General features: G+C 44.4%; 1 protein-coding gene across 2 annotated transcripts in view; it reads right to left on the bottom strand.

Annotated features, from left to right (window-relative positions):
- cux2b (cut-like homeobox 2b) overlaps positions 1 to 18,414 on the bottom strand; it is an 85,443-nt gene that overhangs the window by 51,273 nt on the left and 15,756 nt on the right. For both annotated transcript variants that reach the window (XM_018669507.2, XM_018669508.2), the window contains exon 2: positions 517 to 627. In XM_018669507.2, the coding sequence (XP_018525023.1) occupies positions 517 to 627 (111 nt within the window). The remainder of the gene's footprint in view (positions 1 to 516; positions 628 to 18,414) is intronic.

The following is an 18,414-nucleotide window of genomic DNA, read 5'->3' as shown; positions in this document are numbered from 1 at the left end:
GCATTCATCAGATTGTGTTTAGTCAGAGTCCTGTTCCTTACGGGTTTGGAGAGACACCTGTTCCTGTTACATCACAGAAATTTGGAGAAAGTCAATATCAGCTGCCAATTCTGACACCAAGATAAGTTTTTCATAAGCTGGTGCTTTAGCTTTAGAGTTGAAACTAAGCACCAAAGTTGTGCTTACCTTTTGTAAATGAGCCCCCTGGACTCTCATCCCACCCAGCCAGAGGCTAACGTTACTGCAAGGCCTCAGCATTTAAATATTAACTGAGCTACTGGAAGGGAGGGGGAAAGGGCTTTACCCTGGCTTCTCACCAGTGTTGTGCTCCGTTAATATATACTAATGCAGATTTAAACAAAATAAATAAATATTTCCCTGTAAAAAAAAAGAAAAAAAGGTATATGCGGGGGCTCGTGCAGTGGCGCTGATGCAGACAGTACCTGCTGAAGTGAAGATGAGGAAAACGACACATAGAGTTATAAGAATATGTGGGGGGTGGGGTGCTAGACTCACCTCAGGGACATTTCTCTTGAACTCCCTGCTCAGCTCTACCAGGTGCTTGTGGGAATGTTCACTCTCCTCTTGTCGACCCGCCAGCTCAGATGCTACAGAGTTTAGCTCCCTCTGCGAACACACAAAAGAGAGCGAAACGGTGAGAGGAAGAGAGTGGAGAGAGAGAGACGGCACTTTAGGGAGCCTGCCAACGCTCATCCAGTAAAGCTTAGAGTGTACATAAATAAAAATACACTGCTGAATATTAACAATGTAATCCTTCATGATCTCACAGCAGTAATACTTACAGCTAGCCCTGGCCCATAAATAATTAAGCCAAAATAAATCCAATGCCTACAGTAGCAGAAGGCCTTTTAGATAATCAGTATTTGAAATAATCAATACACTCGCAACGGCTATAGAGCGCCAGTGAGGGAGTGGGGAGAGAGGGAGGGGGTAGAGAGACTGTGAGTGAGAAAGAGAAATGGGGGGTTGGGGGTGGGGGGGTGAGTCACGTGCAGAGACCCAATAACCTGGCAAACACCCTTACAAACAAATAGAGCTTCCTCCTGAAATGAAGGGCCGTTTTTTAAGCCCGGCCAAGACCTGATTCAAACATACAAACACCACGCTTGCTGTCGTAATTACCACAGGTCAGATCTATTTTCAGCTCCTTTTCAATCTCTCCCATCGCCTGCACCAATCTTTATATTGATCCCGCACAGATTTTCAATACATGACAGCAGCCTATATAGCTTTAACCAAATTACCCTTTTGCTACAACAACAGCCCTGATCGCTATTCCATTAATGTCTCTCCACATTGGTTGTTTACATGTTTGTGTTATGCGAAATGAGAGCTCCACCCCGGCAACATGTCTGATCCACTATTCAGAGCTGTCTGTGCAGCAGGCCCCTTCATCAGAACCTTGCATTCATGCTGGACTCAGCTGCACCACATGCCATCCACAAATCCGATATTATCGATCAGTCATCCAATTCCCGGCTCTTTCAGCGAACAGAAAAAAAAGGAAAACAGATTCAAACTCTTCTCCCCTGTACTGAGCAGTGCTGTAACAGACAACTGTACATTCACCTCCTCTTCGTTTTGACTGTGATTCTCGGTAATTGATGAGGATCTCCTGTTGTAACTGCTGGGTTACAATATAAAAGTAGAGTAGGGGATTCAATTACCACTGCGAATTTATATATGACGCCGGGAAATTAAATTGACTGTGTTTTAATTAATCTGCAGTCTTACTTAAAGGCAATTTAATAAATCATCACACAAAGAAAAAAAAGAGAGAAAATGGAAGGGTGAAACTTCAACAGCGGTGGCCTCGTGAGATGGTGGCAGCCTGTCGGTCAGACGTAGTCTGTTAATTGAAGGGCTGCCGGTTCAAGTCCCTGGACTGACGAGTGAGAAAGTGGCTAAAGTAGGACTGAGAGTACTGTCTGACATGAGACACATAACTATAAGCTGAGATGTTACACTATAACATCACAATTTACCTTTCTATCAGTAAAGGCTTGTTGACACTGTGCTGTTTACAAGCCTTGGAGGCATTTAGATGTGGCAAGCTTGACACTGTATCAGCCAAACAAAACATTTCTACCATGGATTTAAAAATGTTCAGAGAAATGACACAATGCCAACAAATCCTCTAAATGACAATCAATATCATCCAAAACAATGTATCAGCTTTTTCTGATCTGGTGCCCCCATGGGGAGGTTGACATCCTGCAGTCCAAAATACATTGGACCATTCCAAAAAATGACTGCGTGATTTCTCATCTGCCATCACAGTGGTTAACGTGTTTGGGCAACTAACGCTTAAACAAAATGATGCTACTTTCACCTTTGCTTCTCAAAACAGCCATTGCTTTCATACCCACAAGAGGTCACTTGTCAGAAAAATGTCAAGCACACGTCCATTGGTTCCTTCTGAAGATGTAAGTCTTTGTAAAGTGTTCACAAATACAATGTTTTTTTAATGGAGTTTTTGCAAAATATTACTTGATGGGATTTAATACTGCATATGGGGGCCATTTTCAGCCACTGACTGTGATACACATTTGGTGCAATAGTGAGTATTTATGGCAGCAGGATGGTATGTGTGTGATTAAACCCAAATAAACCACAGTGTGTGTGGCAATGAAGGAACATGTCACCCAGCACAGTTTGACATTTTGGGAAACATAAGTATGAAATAATTAACATGATGCTACAGCCAGCAGGCAATTAGCTTAGCCAGGCATAAAGACTGGAAGAGGGGAAAAAGCTAGCTTGTCCTCTCCCCAAAATGATACTCAGTAGGATCAAGTCATTGTTTTTTGGTTTATCAGTGGGATTGTTGACAAGAAAAATATAGAACATCACCTGTCTTATCTTTTCAATGACTGACCAAATGAAATGTCAAAGACACTGAACCCCAAAGTGTGCCCAGTGCATAGCCATCTCTACATCTAACAAAGACAGGATATACATTTTAACAAACTGGTTAGCACTACTGCTCCTCTCATTTAAAAATCACATGTTCTACATTTAGGAACATATCCAAATGTTTAGGATACATTTAGTTAGTGCAAAATGTGTCATTCTTGGTAAACCGTACTGACACTGAAAAAGGCCATGGCTGCACAGAATAAGGCGGCAGGGCTTTATAAATTCCTGTTAGGCCTTACAGTCCATCTGGGATGAGCCTTCCTGAAGATTAGAGCGAGGGCTTTCAGAAGCCAGCCAACCTCCACTAGATTCAAATGGCCCCAGACCGACTAATCTTGCCAAGAGAAAATTCCTCTAGAAGTGACTGAGTGGATTTTATAAGTACTTAAGATATAACAGTGTGGTGATTCTAAGTCCGCCAGTGCTTCAGTGGCCTCAGCGTAGAGCTGGTTTCACTTCTTGTTGGAGCTCAGCTGATGAGAGTAGTGAATACTCAAGCTGTATGCAAACCAAACGGTGCAATCATAATGGCATGGTTATTTTGAAAGCACCCCCACAGTTTCTAGACCATTATGAGAGAGGGAGGCCTGGGCAACAGCCCATCAAATGCAACCTACTGTCGGTCTTTCTGGAATGAAGTGAAGCAGAACAGACTGTTTGCTACTTTGGTTGTCTTGCTCAGATTGATGATGGGCAAAACTCCACAATGTAGTGTTTCGCAATGCTATCTCAGAAGACAAAAGATACTAAAGAAGCTTTTTTCTCTTGCTTCCTAATCAGATGTGATCCATTTCAACCCACAACCAGGGCACCTTTGAGATTCCTGATAAAACTGACTTATCTCCCTCCATTATGTTGAGCTTCATCCTTCATGAAGTCATTTGCATGAACATGTTGCTTCTGATGTCTTGACCCCTTTAAAAGGGGAAAAGACAAGTTCAACTGGCTGGGCAAAGAGGAGCTTCTTGGTAATCATTTGACAGGTTTTAAAAAGGACGATTGGGACCAAATTTTCAGTGTGTGGCAGTCGGGTCAATACAGAGCTCCTGTCATTAAGCCTCTGCCAGTCAAACATCCAGCCATAATTGATGAGTTTCCCCTGGGGAGGGTGGAGCTGTCATTGGGGCTGGAGGGGCAGGAAAGAGGGATTTTGAGCATGGACCCAGTCCTGGCGTGCTCAAGTCAATCTGTGAGGGGAAAGCAATCTTGGGAACTCTGACTCAAAAACAAAGACCAAGAAAGAAGAAGCTTATTGGCTTTAACAGGATAGACCTGCAGCCTATTGGCAGTCAGTAAATGGACTTGAAGCTCAATGAACTGCTGAACAACAGAAAAAAAAAAAAAACATGAAGCCATGACTCACTTGTCCTTTGGTTTACAAGTATAAGCTCTGCCCTTCTGACCAAAGATGGACCCTATCAGGATCTGTAGTGGTGTCCTCACGTGATCGACACGCAGCCATTTATACTGCATTCAGACTTCCTAGGCTTATGCAAGTGTGTTGCCATAAAAAGTGCAGGGAGTGGTCCCTTTATATTCTACTGGGTTAGGGATAAACTGGGCAAAAGAAATGGAGGCCAGGAGCGGCAGCAAATCTGTAAAAAAGACAAAGCACCGACATAAGCTGGTTGTCAAGTATGCTATGTTTCATTTAAATGATGAGTGGCAAGCTGCGTCTATTTTAGGTAATGGCAGCAAACAGAGGGTAAAAAGTCTAATGATCAAATCCACCAAAGATTTGCAGAGCAAAAATTGCTCTTGACAAAAATTGGAGCAGAAAGATGTACTGTAACAATCTGTGCAAGTGTGAATGTTTTAGGTAAAATGCAGGGCTCACTAATGTATTGTGTTGGAGTAGATTTGACATTGATTCATTAAACCTAGCTCGTCTTGATTACATCTGTAGTGGTAAGCTATTTTCTAGCCTTTCACAAAGACAACCCATGGTGGAAAATGTTGACAACTGGGAAAAAAAACTACCAAGGTACTGCAATGAGGTAGAGTGAGTCAAAATCACTATTGTGTGCACTGGGCTTGGACAGCACAAATTAAAGAGGAAAAAATAGGGAGGAGGAGGAGAGAGGGGAAAATGCAGATGGGGTATTATTTTTCTTTTTGTATCCCATCTAATTGCAATCATAGGCAGATGTCTGAAAGTGTGACAGCATCAGCAGAATTGCTGCTGAGAGCACAGAATCTTTGTCTAAAAATAATCAGACATTCTGTGTGCTGCTGTTTGTTATAATGGTAATCGATGCTGGAGGCTTTGAATTCCATCAATTTATAGATCCACTCTGTTCTGCCTGGTGACTGTACTGCCTCACAACCCCCACTGCATTCGCACACCAACGCAAAAACACACACACTCACACGCAAGGTCTCGCACAAAAGAGCGGGTGGGCACACGCATGCACAGAGACACATGTGCGCTGACATCCGTGCACGGGGGCTGCAGCAAGACAGAGCAGGGACCAGTGTGTGATTAAGATAAGTGTAGTTTCCTTTCATACATTCCTTATCGCCTCTCATTCTCTGTGAGGCACAAGATTGTCCATAGCTGCCTCAGATTAGCCCCGCATCTCAGACGCCACATTTGAGGGGGGGGGGGGACTGATCAATAAATCAAATCACCACAATCAATGGCCCCAATCACTGCAGTCTAGTCTGGCCTCAACATTATTACTGGCAAACCCCCCTAGCCACTAAGGGAGGAGGGAGTGGTTTGGCGGGGGGGATGAAGTGGTGTGGGCTAGAGCGCACACTGGCGCCTGTCCATATGAAAGATCCAAAACTAACTCTTATCTGGCCTCCTTGGGCTGAGCATCAGTTAAGGGCAGAACAGGCAGGCAATGTGTGTGTGTGTGCATGTGCTTGTGAATTTGTGTAAGTGTGTGTGTGCTGAACAGACCAGACAGAGGGAGTCGGGCAGGAGGAGCCTCTGACCTCCATGACCCGGCGCTAGGAACGTGAGCTGAGCGCGCAGCCTCTGACAGCGAGCGCTGGGGGGCTGCTATCACCTGGCATCTCCCTCCATCTGTTTACCACTGACTGCTACTCCTTCACTTTTACTCTCCATCAGCCCAACTAGAGCTGCTCCAATTCACAACACCATCACTGCTGCTAGACTACACCACACCTGGGTTAAACAGTGTTTGCATATACAAGGTTGTTTTAAACTGCTGCTAATGCCAGATGTGTGGAGTTCACCTCATTATGACAATTAAGAATAGATAAGTTGCCAGGTATGTTATCAATCACTAAAAAACTACAAAAGTAACACATGGTTATAAATGTGTAAATGCTGAAGTGATGTTTTTTTGTCATTTTGCCTTTATTGCTCATAGACAGTCTAAAGATAGAAAACACAGACAGAGACTGAGATGGGTATGACATGTAACAGAGGTGCCTCAGCTGAGAATCAAATCTACGGACATTAGGTTATATGCTATATGCCTTAACCACTAGGCAACCTCATTGTACAACTCTTTGTATGCCACTTATATGGTGCTCCAGTTAGGTTACAAAGAATTGGTTCCCAACCTTTTTTAACTTGTTTTTTTTTAACCAGCATCTCTGAAGCTTACCAACACACATTTACTGTTATGCTAATGCTTTATGTTAAGCTAACTATCTCCTGGCAGTAGATTAATATTTAACATATAAGTGATATCAGTTTTCTCATCTACCAGTCAAGAAAGCAAATAACTGTTTCTCTAAATGTCAAACTATTCCTTAAAAATTAAGCATTTACTTGCAACCTTTTGTCAGAGGTTACATGCCTACTGCTTGCAATCTATTCAACCAAAAAAAAGGTTATTTACATAATGTAATGATTATCTTATAATTCATAATATTAAAAGCAATAATTCAAAATAATATTAAAAAATAATCTTAAATAGCAAATGTTTTTCTGCTTTCCCGTCTTTGTAACGGTCCCTCAGATTTAACTTGCCCCAGGTTTGGAACCCCCGCCCTACAGATTACTTGCACATTCTGCAACTGTCCACTCTGTTGCAGCAATACTGACTGCACTGTGCAGAAATATGTAGGTAGTGTATAGATTGTGAGGACTTACCGACGAGGAAAATCACATTTCATTTTGACACTTCTCTAAACTCTGGACTACTAAGTCTGATAAATCATCCAAAATAATTAATCCCCAGTCAGTCAGGCTGTCTTCAAACAGCATGCTAAATCTTACAAAAGGAAGGAGAAGCGTGTGAGCATTACAACCATCAGCAAAAGGTGTGACTGGTGTTGTCAGCCATTATTCGTCATACCCTGCTTCATTTAGAGAGTTTTTGGCGCCTGATGCATCAGAGCACAGCCTACTTGTCAACACTTCTCTCTCTATAATTCCAGCATACACACTTGGACACACATGCACGCACACACACACACACACACACACACACACACACGTTTCTTATTTCTCACTGATATACTGGTAACACATCTTAGTATGATCAGGGAGGCTCTAATTCCATTTATTGTCAAGTCTTATTCAAAATAGTATCGAGAGGTATCATGAAAACATCTTATTACAGCCCTTTCAAACAATCTTGTATCCACTCAGAATCCAGTGAATAACTTTAAATGTCCTCCAATTAGAAACTTCAAATTACAATCTATGACTGAATGTTCCAAACGAAGGCCAATTACAACACCTTATTTATCATCATTAAGGCCGACCATTGTTCTGCTCCTTTCAAACTCTGTGGTTACAATCAGGGTGTCTATTGTCATTGTGTGGTACATGCAGGGTGACTAATTACACAGTCCTATGATTCATTAGCAGACTAGTGGGTTGAAACCTGAGAGAAGACATGATAACCTCAGTCGGCCAAATGATCGACTCAAATGGAAATGTGAATATGGAGGAGCAGCGGGGACGTTTCACAATAGCCAGGAGCACAACCAAAAAAAAAAACCCTTCCAAGCTGAAGTTTTTTGAGGGGGACGCATAAAAAATTAGGAGAGCAGAGATGGTGTCAAACTTGAACAGTAAAATTGGGGACAAGGTTTGTTTTTGTGTTTCTTTCAAAGTGTGAAAAGAGGAGTACGCTGTGGAGGGACTCATTTCTGTGAAGCTTCACCATTGAGGTCAGTTAGTGGGAGAGGAGGAAGGCTCCATAGATGCAGCCATCATCGCGATGGCCCACTTTCACCTGAAACGACGAGCTGCAGCGATGCAACACAGCTAACCTGCGATTGTTTATTCTCTCTTAAGAAATGTCAATCTGTTCGCTCTCAGGTGTGCTGCTCTTCCTCTTGTTTTTGTTGTTTTCTCCCCCTTACTCTCTCCGTTTTCCCTTGTCGATTGCAGCAAGATCAAAGCGACGCCGCTGGAAGAATCTGAATATTTCAGGTGTGGAGAGAGGGCTGCGTTTCACACCACCTGTGTAGCACTGAGAGACAGGTCCCTCCTCTCGCTCAGACTCAGTTAGCGGGGCCCCTGGGGCCTGGCGACATAAACCAGGGCCACCTGTCTGAGAGAGAGGGAACACTCCTTTACCCTCTTTCTCTCCATTGCACTTTCATTTTACAGCATTTGAACCAAAAATAAATGAATCTAAATAGAGCGGTGAGAGTGGGAATAAAACCAGAGCTGACAACAAGCAGCTGAGAGCTTTGAGCGCCGTCACAAAGGCTTGAAGATCTGGCAGACGAGTTCCGTTGCCGCAGAATGGGAGCAGCCACTTGAAAGGGCAGTTTATACATGAATCATTTTATAATTTGCCCTGCTCTGCAGCAGAAGGTATCTCTCATATATTAAATGGTAAGCCTGGTCAAGAGAATCACCAGGATTATTTTCTGCCATAACATAGCACACAGTGTGGAGCAGGTCTGTGAGATAATTCTCATCACATCATCAGGGCCGCCATTTCTGACCCAGAGCAAATAAAAAGTATCCCCAATGTCCACGCCAGCCTTAACAGTTTGATGTAGCTGCTCTCCTTGGAGGGCTGTGTGCTTTGACATGTGTGCATGTGTAAGCACTTGTGCAAGCATGTGTGTACGTGTGTGTATGTGTGTGGACATGTGGTCAGGGGGGCGTGGAGCAGGTTCCACACTACCAGTTCCCAGCCATGTCTCTCAAAAGGGCCGTAAAGTCTTTACAGCAAATTCCTTACATTCATCTGTGTCAGAGCACTCGGCACACATTAGGCGTTTACACGGGAGGAAACACAATCTATTTGATGCTACACTGCCCACACGTCCAGAGCCCTCCTCCCCACACTGGAGATTCGCAGTGTTTAACTTCCATTTCATATTCTGAACAGGCAGGCAGACAGGCAGGCGAGTGCAGGGAATGGACTCCATCTTGCTGTAAATCAGCGTTTAAACACCCAGCTAAATGTAATCTGGAAAGAGTCAACAAGAGGCCCTCGCATTACGCTGCTCAAGATATTTGTTTTTATTTATTCTGGAATGTGCAATTGATTTTTGTTGTTCCCCCTAATGATGTATGCAAACGGTGAACCGAAAAAAGTCACACTTCATTTTTTTCCCCGGCTGCTGCTGCTCCACATCTTTTAATATCAGTGGTGCTTATGAGAACAAGTGGAGGTTAATCTAGGGAGCGGGTCATAGCCAGCCGGCTCTTTGTAAATGTCAGCTGGGAGATCCAGGCCTTTCTTATTACCACACTAAACCAACAAGGCTGACGGCACCAAGACGGATGTGTGACTTGGAGGTGCCCCCCACCCCCACCCTACCCCCACACCCACTTCTCTTCACCATCACAGACCAACCCCAGCACGGAAAACCTTATTAATCAATCGATTTATCGCCATAAATCAGGCCAGGCTTTGATTGTATCAGCAAGTCATGCGATCAATCAATTAGTCGGGACCTAGCGGCCCAATTTAGCAAAGAAAGATGAATGCTCCCCCACATCATCCATTTGGTTGTCCGTTTACCCATCAAACACTGCTGCTGTTGACTCCCAAGCCCAACATGCATCCTTTTATCGATTTCTGCAGATTAAACTTGCAAAGGAATCAAAGGACACTTAACTGACTGGGAATAATTCTGCCTTCTTCATTTGTAGTGAAGTATGTTCTGTGCTGTCCTTTGATAGTGTTGCCTCATATCATCAAAACAACAAAGTGTAAACATTAAATTCCAGATTACAGAACTCGTAGGAGTGATCCTGCAAGTGAGTGAAATGACAGCTACAGACAATAATGCTTATAGGTGGCTGGTGACTCTGAGAAAAACTGGGCAGAATGGGATAAATCATGCATTACTGTCAGTCAACCCTACCCAGGTTTATATGGCAAGGCAAGGGGGAGCGAGTGGGGGGTGGGAGGTGGGCTGAGCAAGGAAACAGCTGGATGAACAAACTGTGGAAAACATATGTATAATGACATATTTGTTTCATATTTTATCCCAACTGTGAATTCCAATCCACATTGTGACACCAGCTGCCTCGGTCCAATGCTTCCCATCTGCAACTTGGTGTCAGGATGTCTCCCAGGACAGGCTGGGAAACTTTGGGGACGACAAAAACCGACAGGAGCAAGTAGAGCACGACAGAGTGGGCTGCCGGAGCCTCTGCGTGCTTCTCCCCCAGCGGCGGGTTGGAATGTGGCAGACTGCGGAGCTGCCGTGGAGAGGAGAGAACACCAGGGGCTCCCCAGGGAGAATGTCTGTGGTGGGATTAGAGCCCCACCAGACGTGGTTCTGCTTCACACCTCCAGACCCTGCTGTGTTACAGCCAGGGGGGGGACCGAGCTATCTGTAGGGGCTTTACAGTTCTGCCCAATCTCCCCAAGCCCCACCATGTAATTAGAGATAAAGACAGAGGGCTCGGCTACTCAACCTCAATTCTCTCGGCTTCACACAAGGCTGCCCACCCATAGACCCCAGAGGAACCCCTCAACACTGCCACTACACCGGCACCTGTGTACACTAGCTAGCAACTGTACCATGGACTACATTTATAAGACACTACAAGGCACGGTACGTGATCATGATTGATTGGCATCCAAATGCGGATCGTCCTGAAGTCACTACACCATGATTCGCAATGGCAGTTTACTTTTTTTTGATGCTATATTCCACATATTATGTGAGTCGAAGAGGCTTCATTTTGTAAAAATTCTCAGGTAAACAATAACCGTAGTAAAAAAGTAATTTTTCTTCATATCTCCCTCCTCTAAAACATCATCTAGGCAAGGGGGGGAATTTTGAGGATAAGGCAGAGGAGAAACTCTCGACTATATTCAAGAAACACAAAATTATACTATGGAGGGATCCATTATTCATCTCAGATACATTTTTCATTTAAGAGTGGGCTGGATATGAGCAATGATGAATGCATCGCCCAGGATGCAATTTGTATGTAAAATAACAGAAGATTACAGAATATGTTTTAAGTGCAAATGCAGTTTGTTGCCATCTAAGTAGAAAATGCATTCCTACAAAAAGGAATAAGACCTGAGCCCTATGATGCTGCTCATAAAATCACTTAGCCCATAGCTAGGACCCTCGCCAATCCTTATAAAGGGTCACAATGAGAGGCTCAAGTGATGAATGAGGAGACTGGAGTAGATTTCATTCATATAATATACACTACCTCTTGGCAGGCCATTTGGAAATGTGGGATAAGTAAACCGAATAACTAAGGCTAATTCAACCCGCATCCAGCTCAGCGGCACACTTCCTTGAAATCCGTCTGCAGTGAACACACAGAGAGCATTTACAGACACACCGCTAGATACATGTCTACGCACAAGTGCACACAAACATACTACAGTGTTTCGCTGCCTGCCAGGCATCCACATGTTCCTCTCAGGACTCGCTCTCTCCTCATCAGCTTCACTCGGTGCACACCGTTTCAATTCAGTGCTTCTCAAAGACACACAAAGAGCCTTCCCCTCCATTCACAGTACAAAAATTGAATACAGCCTCCTAACACTAGACCTGCCCACCACAGAGCATGTAATACAACTCATTACTGGGCACGCAGGGTGCAGAGGGCTGTGATGGGAGAGACAAGCACAACGGGGAGAGAGAACAGGGGGCCCTCACACAAACATCTCCATTTTTCCTCACAACAAACAGAGCTCTAAAAACAGCCTTAATAACTAAAGCAATCCGATTGATTTTTAGAGGTTCTCTGAAGTAAGTGTTATAACAGTGGTGGAATTGAGGGGAAAACCCAGTTTACATCTTAGGTGGAAGTGCCACAGAGCCTGGTGGCCCCTGGACATCATTAGTTAGATGATTGATAGCATTCAGAGGTTAATTCAAGTCTGAATTTCAACTTTCCCTCCTGCCTCTCCAGAACTGTGGCTGACCCACAAGTAAACTGTGTCCAATCACAAAAGAGGCAGGGGGCAGTGTATCTGGGTCAGCCACATTGATCTCAGCCCTGCATTGCATGGCTGTGGGGTCAGGTTTTTGTGTGCTGACAAGAGGCCACTAGGTTTTGTTTGCTGCACGTGGAGGCAGAGAGGGAAAAGCTGTGTTTGTAGGAAGGTAGGAAGAAGACACAGGACGGCAAATCGGCTAATCCACCGCTGCACACGCCCCTCATGAACCTTCCCTAACCTCAGGGCAATCGTATGACCTGAGGCAAAGTGTTACACACATTAAAAAGACATGAACTTCAGAGCACTGGAGTTTCAAGCACGCAATCAATGGGGCCACAGGTGCAAACATTTTCTGCACAGCCAGTGGAATGCCCTTTTCCCCCCTCCCAGGATTACAGTGGAACCTGTTTTTGCACTGTGTTCATGTTAATGTCAGCAATAATAAAGACCTGCAGCACAAGAAACAATAAAAAATGAGCACGAGCTGGAGACAGCTTTTGGAGGTGGGCTGGAAACGGCACGGGGAGTCGAGAGAGAGGGCAGGATGTGAGGAGTCTGTCAACTTCTCCCTGTCTGCTCCTGCGTTCGCTCGCTTCAGACTGAGGGGAGCAAATGGGCCTAATTCACACTGGCTGTGTGAGAGTGTCTCTGCTGTCTAGCAGCGTGAGCGGGAATTAGATCTATGGTTTGTAGCCTTCATCCCTTCCCAGACAGACTTGTTCCGGCTCAGAGGCGCTGCCTAATCCGCACCTCTCTCCCGCTTGCACTCCCGGAAAATGACTTCACACAGCTGCCTCAAACGCCCAACGCAGCAATTCTCGTCTGACTGAACTCCCCCCTACTCAAAAAAAAAAAAAAATCTCAGCAGACCTCCCATAGCTCATTTAACATACCAATTCCTCCCCAAAGCCCACCATAACCCCCACCTAAGAGATGAAAACAACAAGGAAAACAACTAGAACCCCACTTGATAATTTAAGGGCTCTTTTCTCCAGAGAGCTGTCAAAATCAGCAGTACAGTGGGAGGAATTCGAAGAGCAAGGAGGCACCCTGGTTGTGTAGTGGTGAGTGGTTGGTCTCTACGTGTGTACTACTATTACTTTCCACATATCCATGAGGCTGCACACCTGAGGGTGTCATCTGGCCCCTCCAACTCTTCTGTGATCCTCTCTTCCCGCATCCATCCATCCATCCATCTCACCAAGCAAATGAGAAGTGAATTACACTGAATTGTCAATTCACTGCGAGGAACTCTGGGAACACCAAGCCAAGTGAGTTCTCACATTAAAACCCTGATCTTGGCTGGGTGGTTTCTTCTAGTTGTTGTCAAGGACACAATCATACTAGATAGACCAGGCTGCAAGAGGGCTGCTCCCAGTCAGAGTCCTATTAGGGTCATGGAGGATAACTCCAGATAATGGAAAGGCCTCTCAGACAAACACTCCGGCCTCCAGGACAGGAATTGGGGAGAGGTCCATCTTACAACCCATAGCCTACCTAATGGCTGTCATGTGTTTCATGAACACTCCACCTACCAGACTCTACCATGAGGCCTTGCACTTTTGAGCAACCATGAAAAAAGATGCTGCTTCTGGTAAGAATTTCCAGATTTCCAGGTCTTCAGTTGCCATTTTGGATCTCTGGGGAAAGTTAAATTAAGTATGTTTCATGGAGAAAAGCCAGTAAAAGCAAAAAGGGCAAACACTGACTTCTATATTCTCACATTGATGCATTTATAAGCAGTCAACTAATGCTGTATGAAATGCACTGTAGTTCCCAACAACTCCTTAGGCAGCAGTGAGAAACAAGTGATATTACAAGAAAGGGAGAATGATTAAAGCCTAATATGGCATAGTAGAGAGGGGAGAGAGAGGTGATTTATCCCTTCACGGCCTTTTGACACTAAATTAAACTGTTGAGTCCATTCCCCCGTGCCAGCTAGTTATCTTTCCAGGCTAATTTAACACTATAATTTACATTCCATATAAAATACATCCTGATGTGGTGCTGTCAAGGCCGTACATCATTTGCAGAGAGTGCTCCAGTTTCAGTGAAAAGGACAGAATTAGATCATATTCATGATGCAATTAAACACTTCAGTGGGAATCGATGTAAAACCGATGAGCCCTGAAAACAATGCATATGGCTGAGAACATTAGAACACATTACCTACCCTTGGATCCCTCGCTCCACAGACGCAATTTAAAATCCTCCACCACTCCACTCTCTGTCTCTCCAGATTCATAACGCACAGCGATAATAAATGAATTTTTCACAAAATTATTCAACTACTAAATTGCCCATGGTAACTGAGTATCAGATGAAAGTGATGTGAATTATTAAGTAGGGAAACTGTTTGTTCTCACCATGGGTGTAATAATCGGCCAAATGAGGAAGAGAAGGGGCGCAAGTGGGGCAGGTTACAGTAAAGGGAGATCTCATAATAAACATCAGTGTTGATGTAAAAATGGGAAAACTCTGTCTGCCGCCTGGGCCTCCAGCTGGGTTGATGGTATCGACCAATTTCCCTTGGGCGGTAGTGTGGGTTTTCTTATGGATACAGAGAGGAGAGCATTACGAGGCATTGCTGCACATTCACATGTAAAACTGGCAAAAGGCCCTCTGGAGCTGGCAAACCACTGCAACAGCCAGCCAATGTTACACCACCTCACCACATTTTACATAATCAGACAGACAGCGCAGCAGACCACACACTCACACCGCTCCACTCCAGATCACATCAACTACCTGTCACACTCCTCTCCACAGCCATCAGACTCACTTTGATTGGCCCAGAACCACAGATTTACAATAACTGAAATATTACAAAGCAAACTACAAGAATCCATTTTTCAGTCCAATTTCCATTAATCACACAATTCTCCTTACCAAACACATTTTTATTGTCAAATCCCAAAGTTGTTGATAGCAAGAAAGTAGACAAATGTAATGAAATTCAGAATTTAAGAGTCATACAGAGGGCAAAGGTGCAGCAATTTGTAACCATTTCTGACAAGATGAGTTGGCCTCTCCAACTGAAACAGTAATTATGCTTAATGGTCCTTTAATCTGTCCATCAGACAGGAGGTGAGTAGCCGGGTCAGCCTAAAGTGCTCTGGGCGTCACAGTGTGTCAGGGTACAGTCAGAGGGGTGAAGTGCTCCACGAGGAGTGCCAGGACCGCTCGCTTCAGCACACAACATCAGCAGGCTGCAGGACACAGGCCTCCCTCCAACACACACATTAGTCAACACATCATACACCTACCAACCGCCTCCTGCATAAAAATGCTTACAAGTGGACTACAGAGCAGCAGCAAGAGAGAAGCATCCCTGGATGAGTATTAACTGAGCAAATGAGCGAGGAAGAGTATGGGCATCTGACAAGCTTGATCTAATTTGACAAAGTCCTAATCATCCAGGATAGGATGACTGATATTAAACTCTGTATTGTGGTGAGAATTCTGAACTGTCATGTCCAGCTGGTGTCCTGGCATTCTGCCATCACTGTTAATCTGCAACTCCAAAAGGATTTGTTTTTAGGTTTTCACAGAATCACAACTGATGAAAGTGGAATAGGAGCTCGGCTAATTCCAGTTCACATTAGAAATCCCGGGTCATGTCCTATACATACCTCGACAGTCACACATGTCTGAGCGCCCCTATACACAGACAAAGCCAGGGCGGAGAGAGCATTCCAAGCAGAGAGATGGTACTAGGTCAATCCCAATAGTAATAGCAAAGACTCAGGGCCCATACCAAAACAAGGGTGAACAAATAGTACCTTTGTACCCAGAGTCATTTGTACCCGGCTCAGGCGTCTGGCTATCTAAGAGCCTGGCAGATAGAGCTCCTAGTCCCAGCTATGCATCTGCACTTGCTGTATTTGTTATCTTGGACAAGCATTCTCCCTCACCGTTTCACTGGCCAAATAGAGAGGGGGGAGAAAACGAATCACTCCTAGACCTACTCCCGTTGTTCCCTCAGCTGTCAACACTTCTCACAGACTTCACCCCCGCCTAGCCACATCGATACAGAGAAGTGACTGCCGTTTGCTTTATGATTGCCTTGTTTTATTCTCTCGGCCAGGCTTTTTCTCAGCCCTCACAGCTCTAATCAGACCGCCTTGCCTGGACAACAGAGCCATTGTCTCTTTAAGTGAAAGAGGCAGTGGATCAGTGAATCCCTTTCCATTTTCCCGCTTTATTAGCCCAGCGGCACACTACTGTTTATACTAGTGGGTATTCTGTGTTTGCTGAGAACAATTACAGTATGACAAATGATCCGTCAATGCCATCTATCAGGCAAGAGCTGACAGGAATCCTATAGACAGGGCAGCCATTCGTCCCCCGCTCCCCATCTCTGGGGTCCCATGCTTTAGTATCCATGACAACGTGCAAGCCACTTGCCACGCTTGCCACTTCACAGTGAGAGATGAGCGCCCGTGAGTGGCTTTGAAAATTAGCCTTTGACACCCCATGTTCCACTGCGCTCCCACCCTCCTAGCCTACAGTCCAGCCCCTTTGGGGGGCTTCCGAACAATCCCCAACCCTTTTTCACATTCAGGCTCACACAAACACAAAGGCAGACACATAGCTAGGCGCTATCATAAACATACCTCTCTAGGTCTCACAGTGTCAATTTTATTGTGCCTGAGCTATACGATTCTCAACATTAACCTCACAGCTACATTAGCTATCTAGCAATGGAAAAGACAGAGAAACCCCAACATGGCCAACATCCATAAAATAAGGTGAAAATAAAATGAGTGGAAGAGAAAAGAGAGAGGTTGAGGAGTGCTTGAATGCACATGAGGTGCCAGCACATTATCAGACTGTCTGATCCCTCCCTCTCACGTTTCATGAAAGTCTTTCTGGAAGAATTACTGTGTCTCTAAAAAACAAAAAATACTTAATTAACTGCTGGAAAGTATTTGTCTTGAGTCATGTAGCAAGTAGTTCACTATGTCTCACCTTTTGGTTTAATAATGCAGGAAAGTTAGGTGTAGTGGGAAGGGATTTAAATGTATGTGCAGTACAGATCAGACTGTAATTATGACAAAACACTAATGTAAAAAAGAGATTTTAGCAGTGATTAAAGCTGGAAAATCTAATTATTGCAATATATTCAAGAATGTCAGGAGATCGACATTGAAAATAGGTAAACTACTCAAACAGAAATACACATTTGCAGACTTACTAAATCAGAAGTAAGGTATTAGAGATGTTGTGGGCCATGCTATGATTCCCATTTGACTCCCAGACACACCTCTTTGGGGTTGTGTTTACGCCATAAACTACACTTGGCAGCTGAGGATCATATTACTACCGTGAAAGAAACAAACAAAGCTGTGCAAACGTGGTGCACTGTCAGAAGCAACGGTTTTACGGCTTGTGATTAATCATATTTGGAGAAACATTAAAGGGAAAGGAGGAAACTGGCTCCAGCACTAGGAGGTAAGGGTGTCAACTGATATAACCCACCACTGACATCAAGCAGAGCCAGCTAGCTCATTGATGTGGCAGCGTCTCATTTTCACCAGTTTGGAAGCAGACAGTTTTGCAGCGCCTTGCGGTTCTTAATTATCTTCCGACTTTGTCTAATTCAATCAACACAACTCAGATCTGGCTGCGAAATGGCACTCACATCCCCTCAAGCTCAGCAAGTCACAAAACACTGAATAAGTGGAACAGTCAAACTGACAAAATGGCATAGCACATGAGAAATAACTGCTATTTTATCTCCCGGGCTGAGACCTCATCCACAGCGGAGGGGATGAGGGGAGGCTGAGAGAGCAACCAATCAGCTTTTTGTTTTAAGTTACAAGGCTGCGTTCAGGGGGGACACAGGAGTCAAGTGCTTTGATGACGCTGCAGATGCTGCCTTGCTGAGCAGTGTGAGGTCACTCTGTTAGCTGAGACTCTTTAGGGCCCTCGCTCAGATGCTTCCTGCCGAACCTAATATCCTGTTAACACAGTGGCATCTAACTACGATTTCAGATGTCAGGATGGCACGCTACATCACACAACTTCCTCACAACTATACATTTTTAATAGAATACAAGACAAACATGCCAACGACTGTGTGAGCACATGCACACAACCACACACAGAGAATTTAAAGGTCATTAGGGATTAAATTGTTTGCCAATTT

This window comes from Lates calcarifer, linkage group LG13 (assembly GCF_001640805.2).
Source record: "Lates calcarifer isolate ASB-BC8 linkage group LG13, TLL_Latcal_v3, whole genome shotgun sequence".
Classification (NCBI taxonomy): domain Eukaryota; kingdom Metazoa; phylum Chordata; class Actinopteri; family Centropomidae; genus Lates; species Lates calcarifer.
The sequence above is the reverse complement of the archived record's forward strand: the minus strand, read 5'-3'. Positions and strand labels throughout refer to the sequence as shown.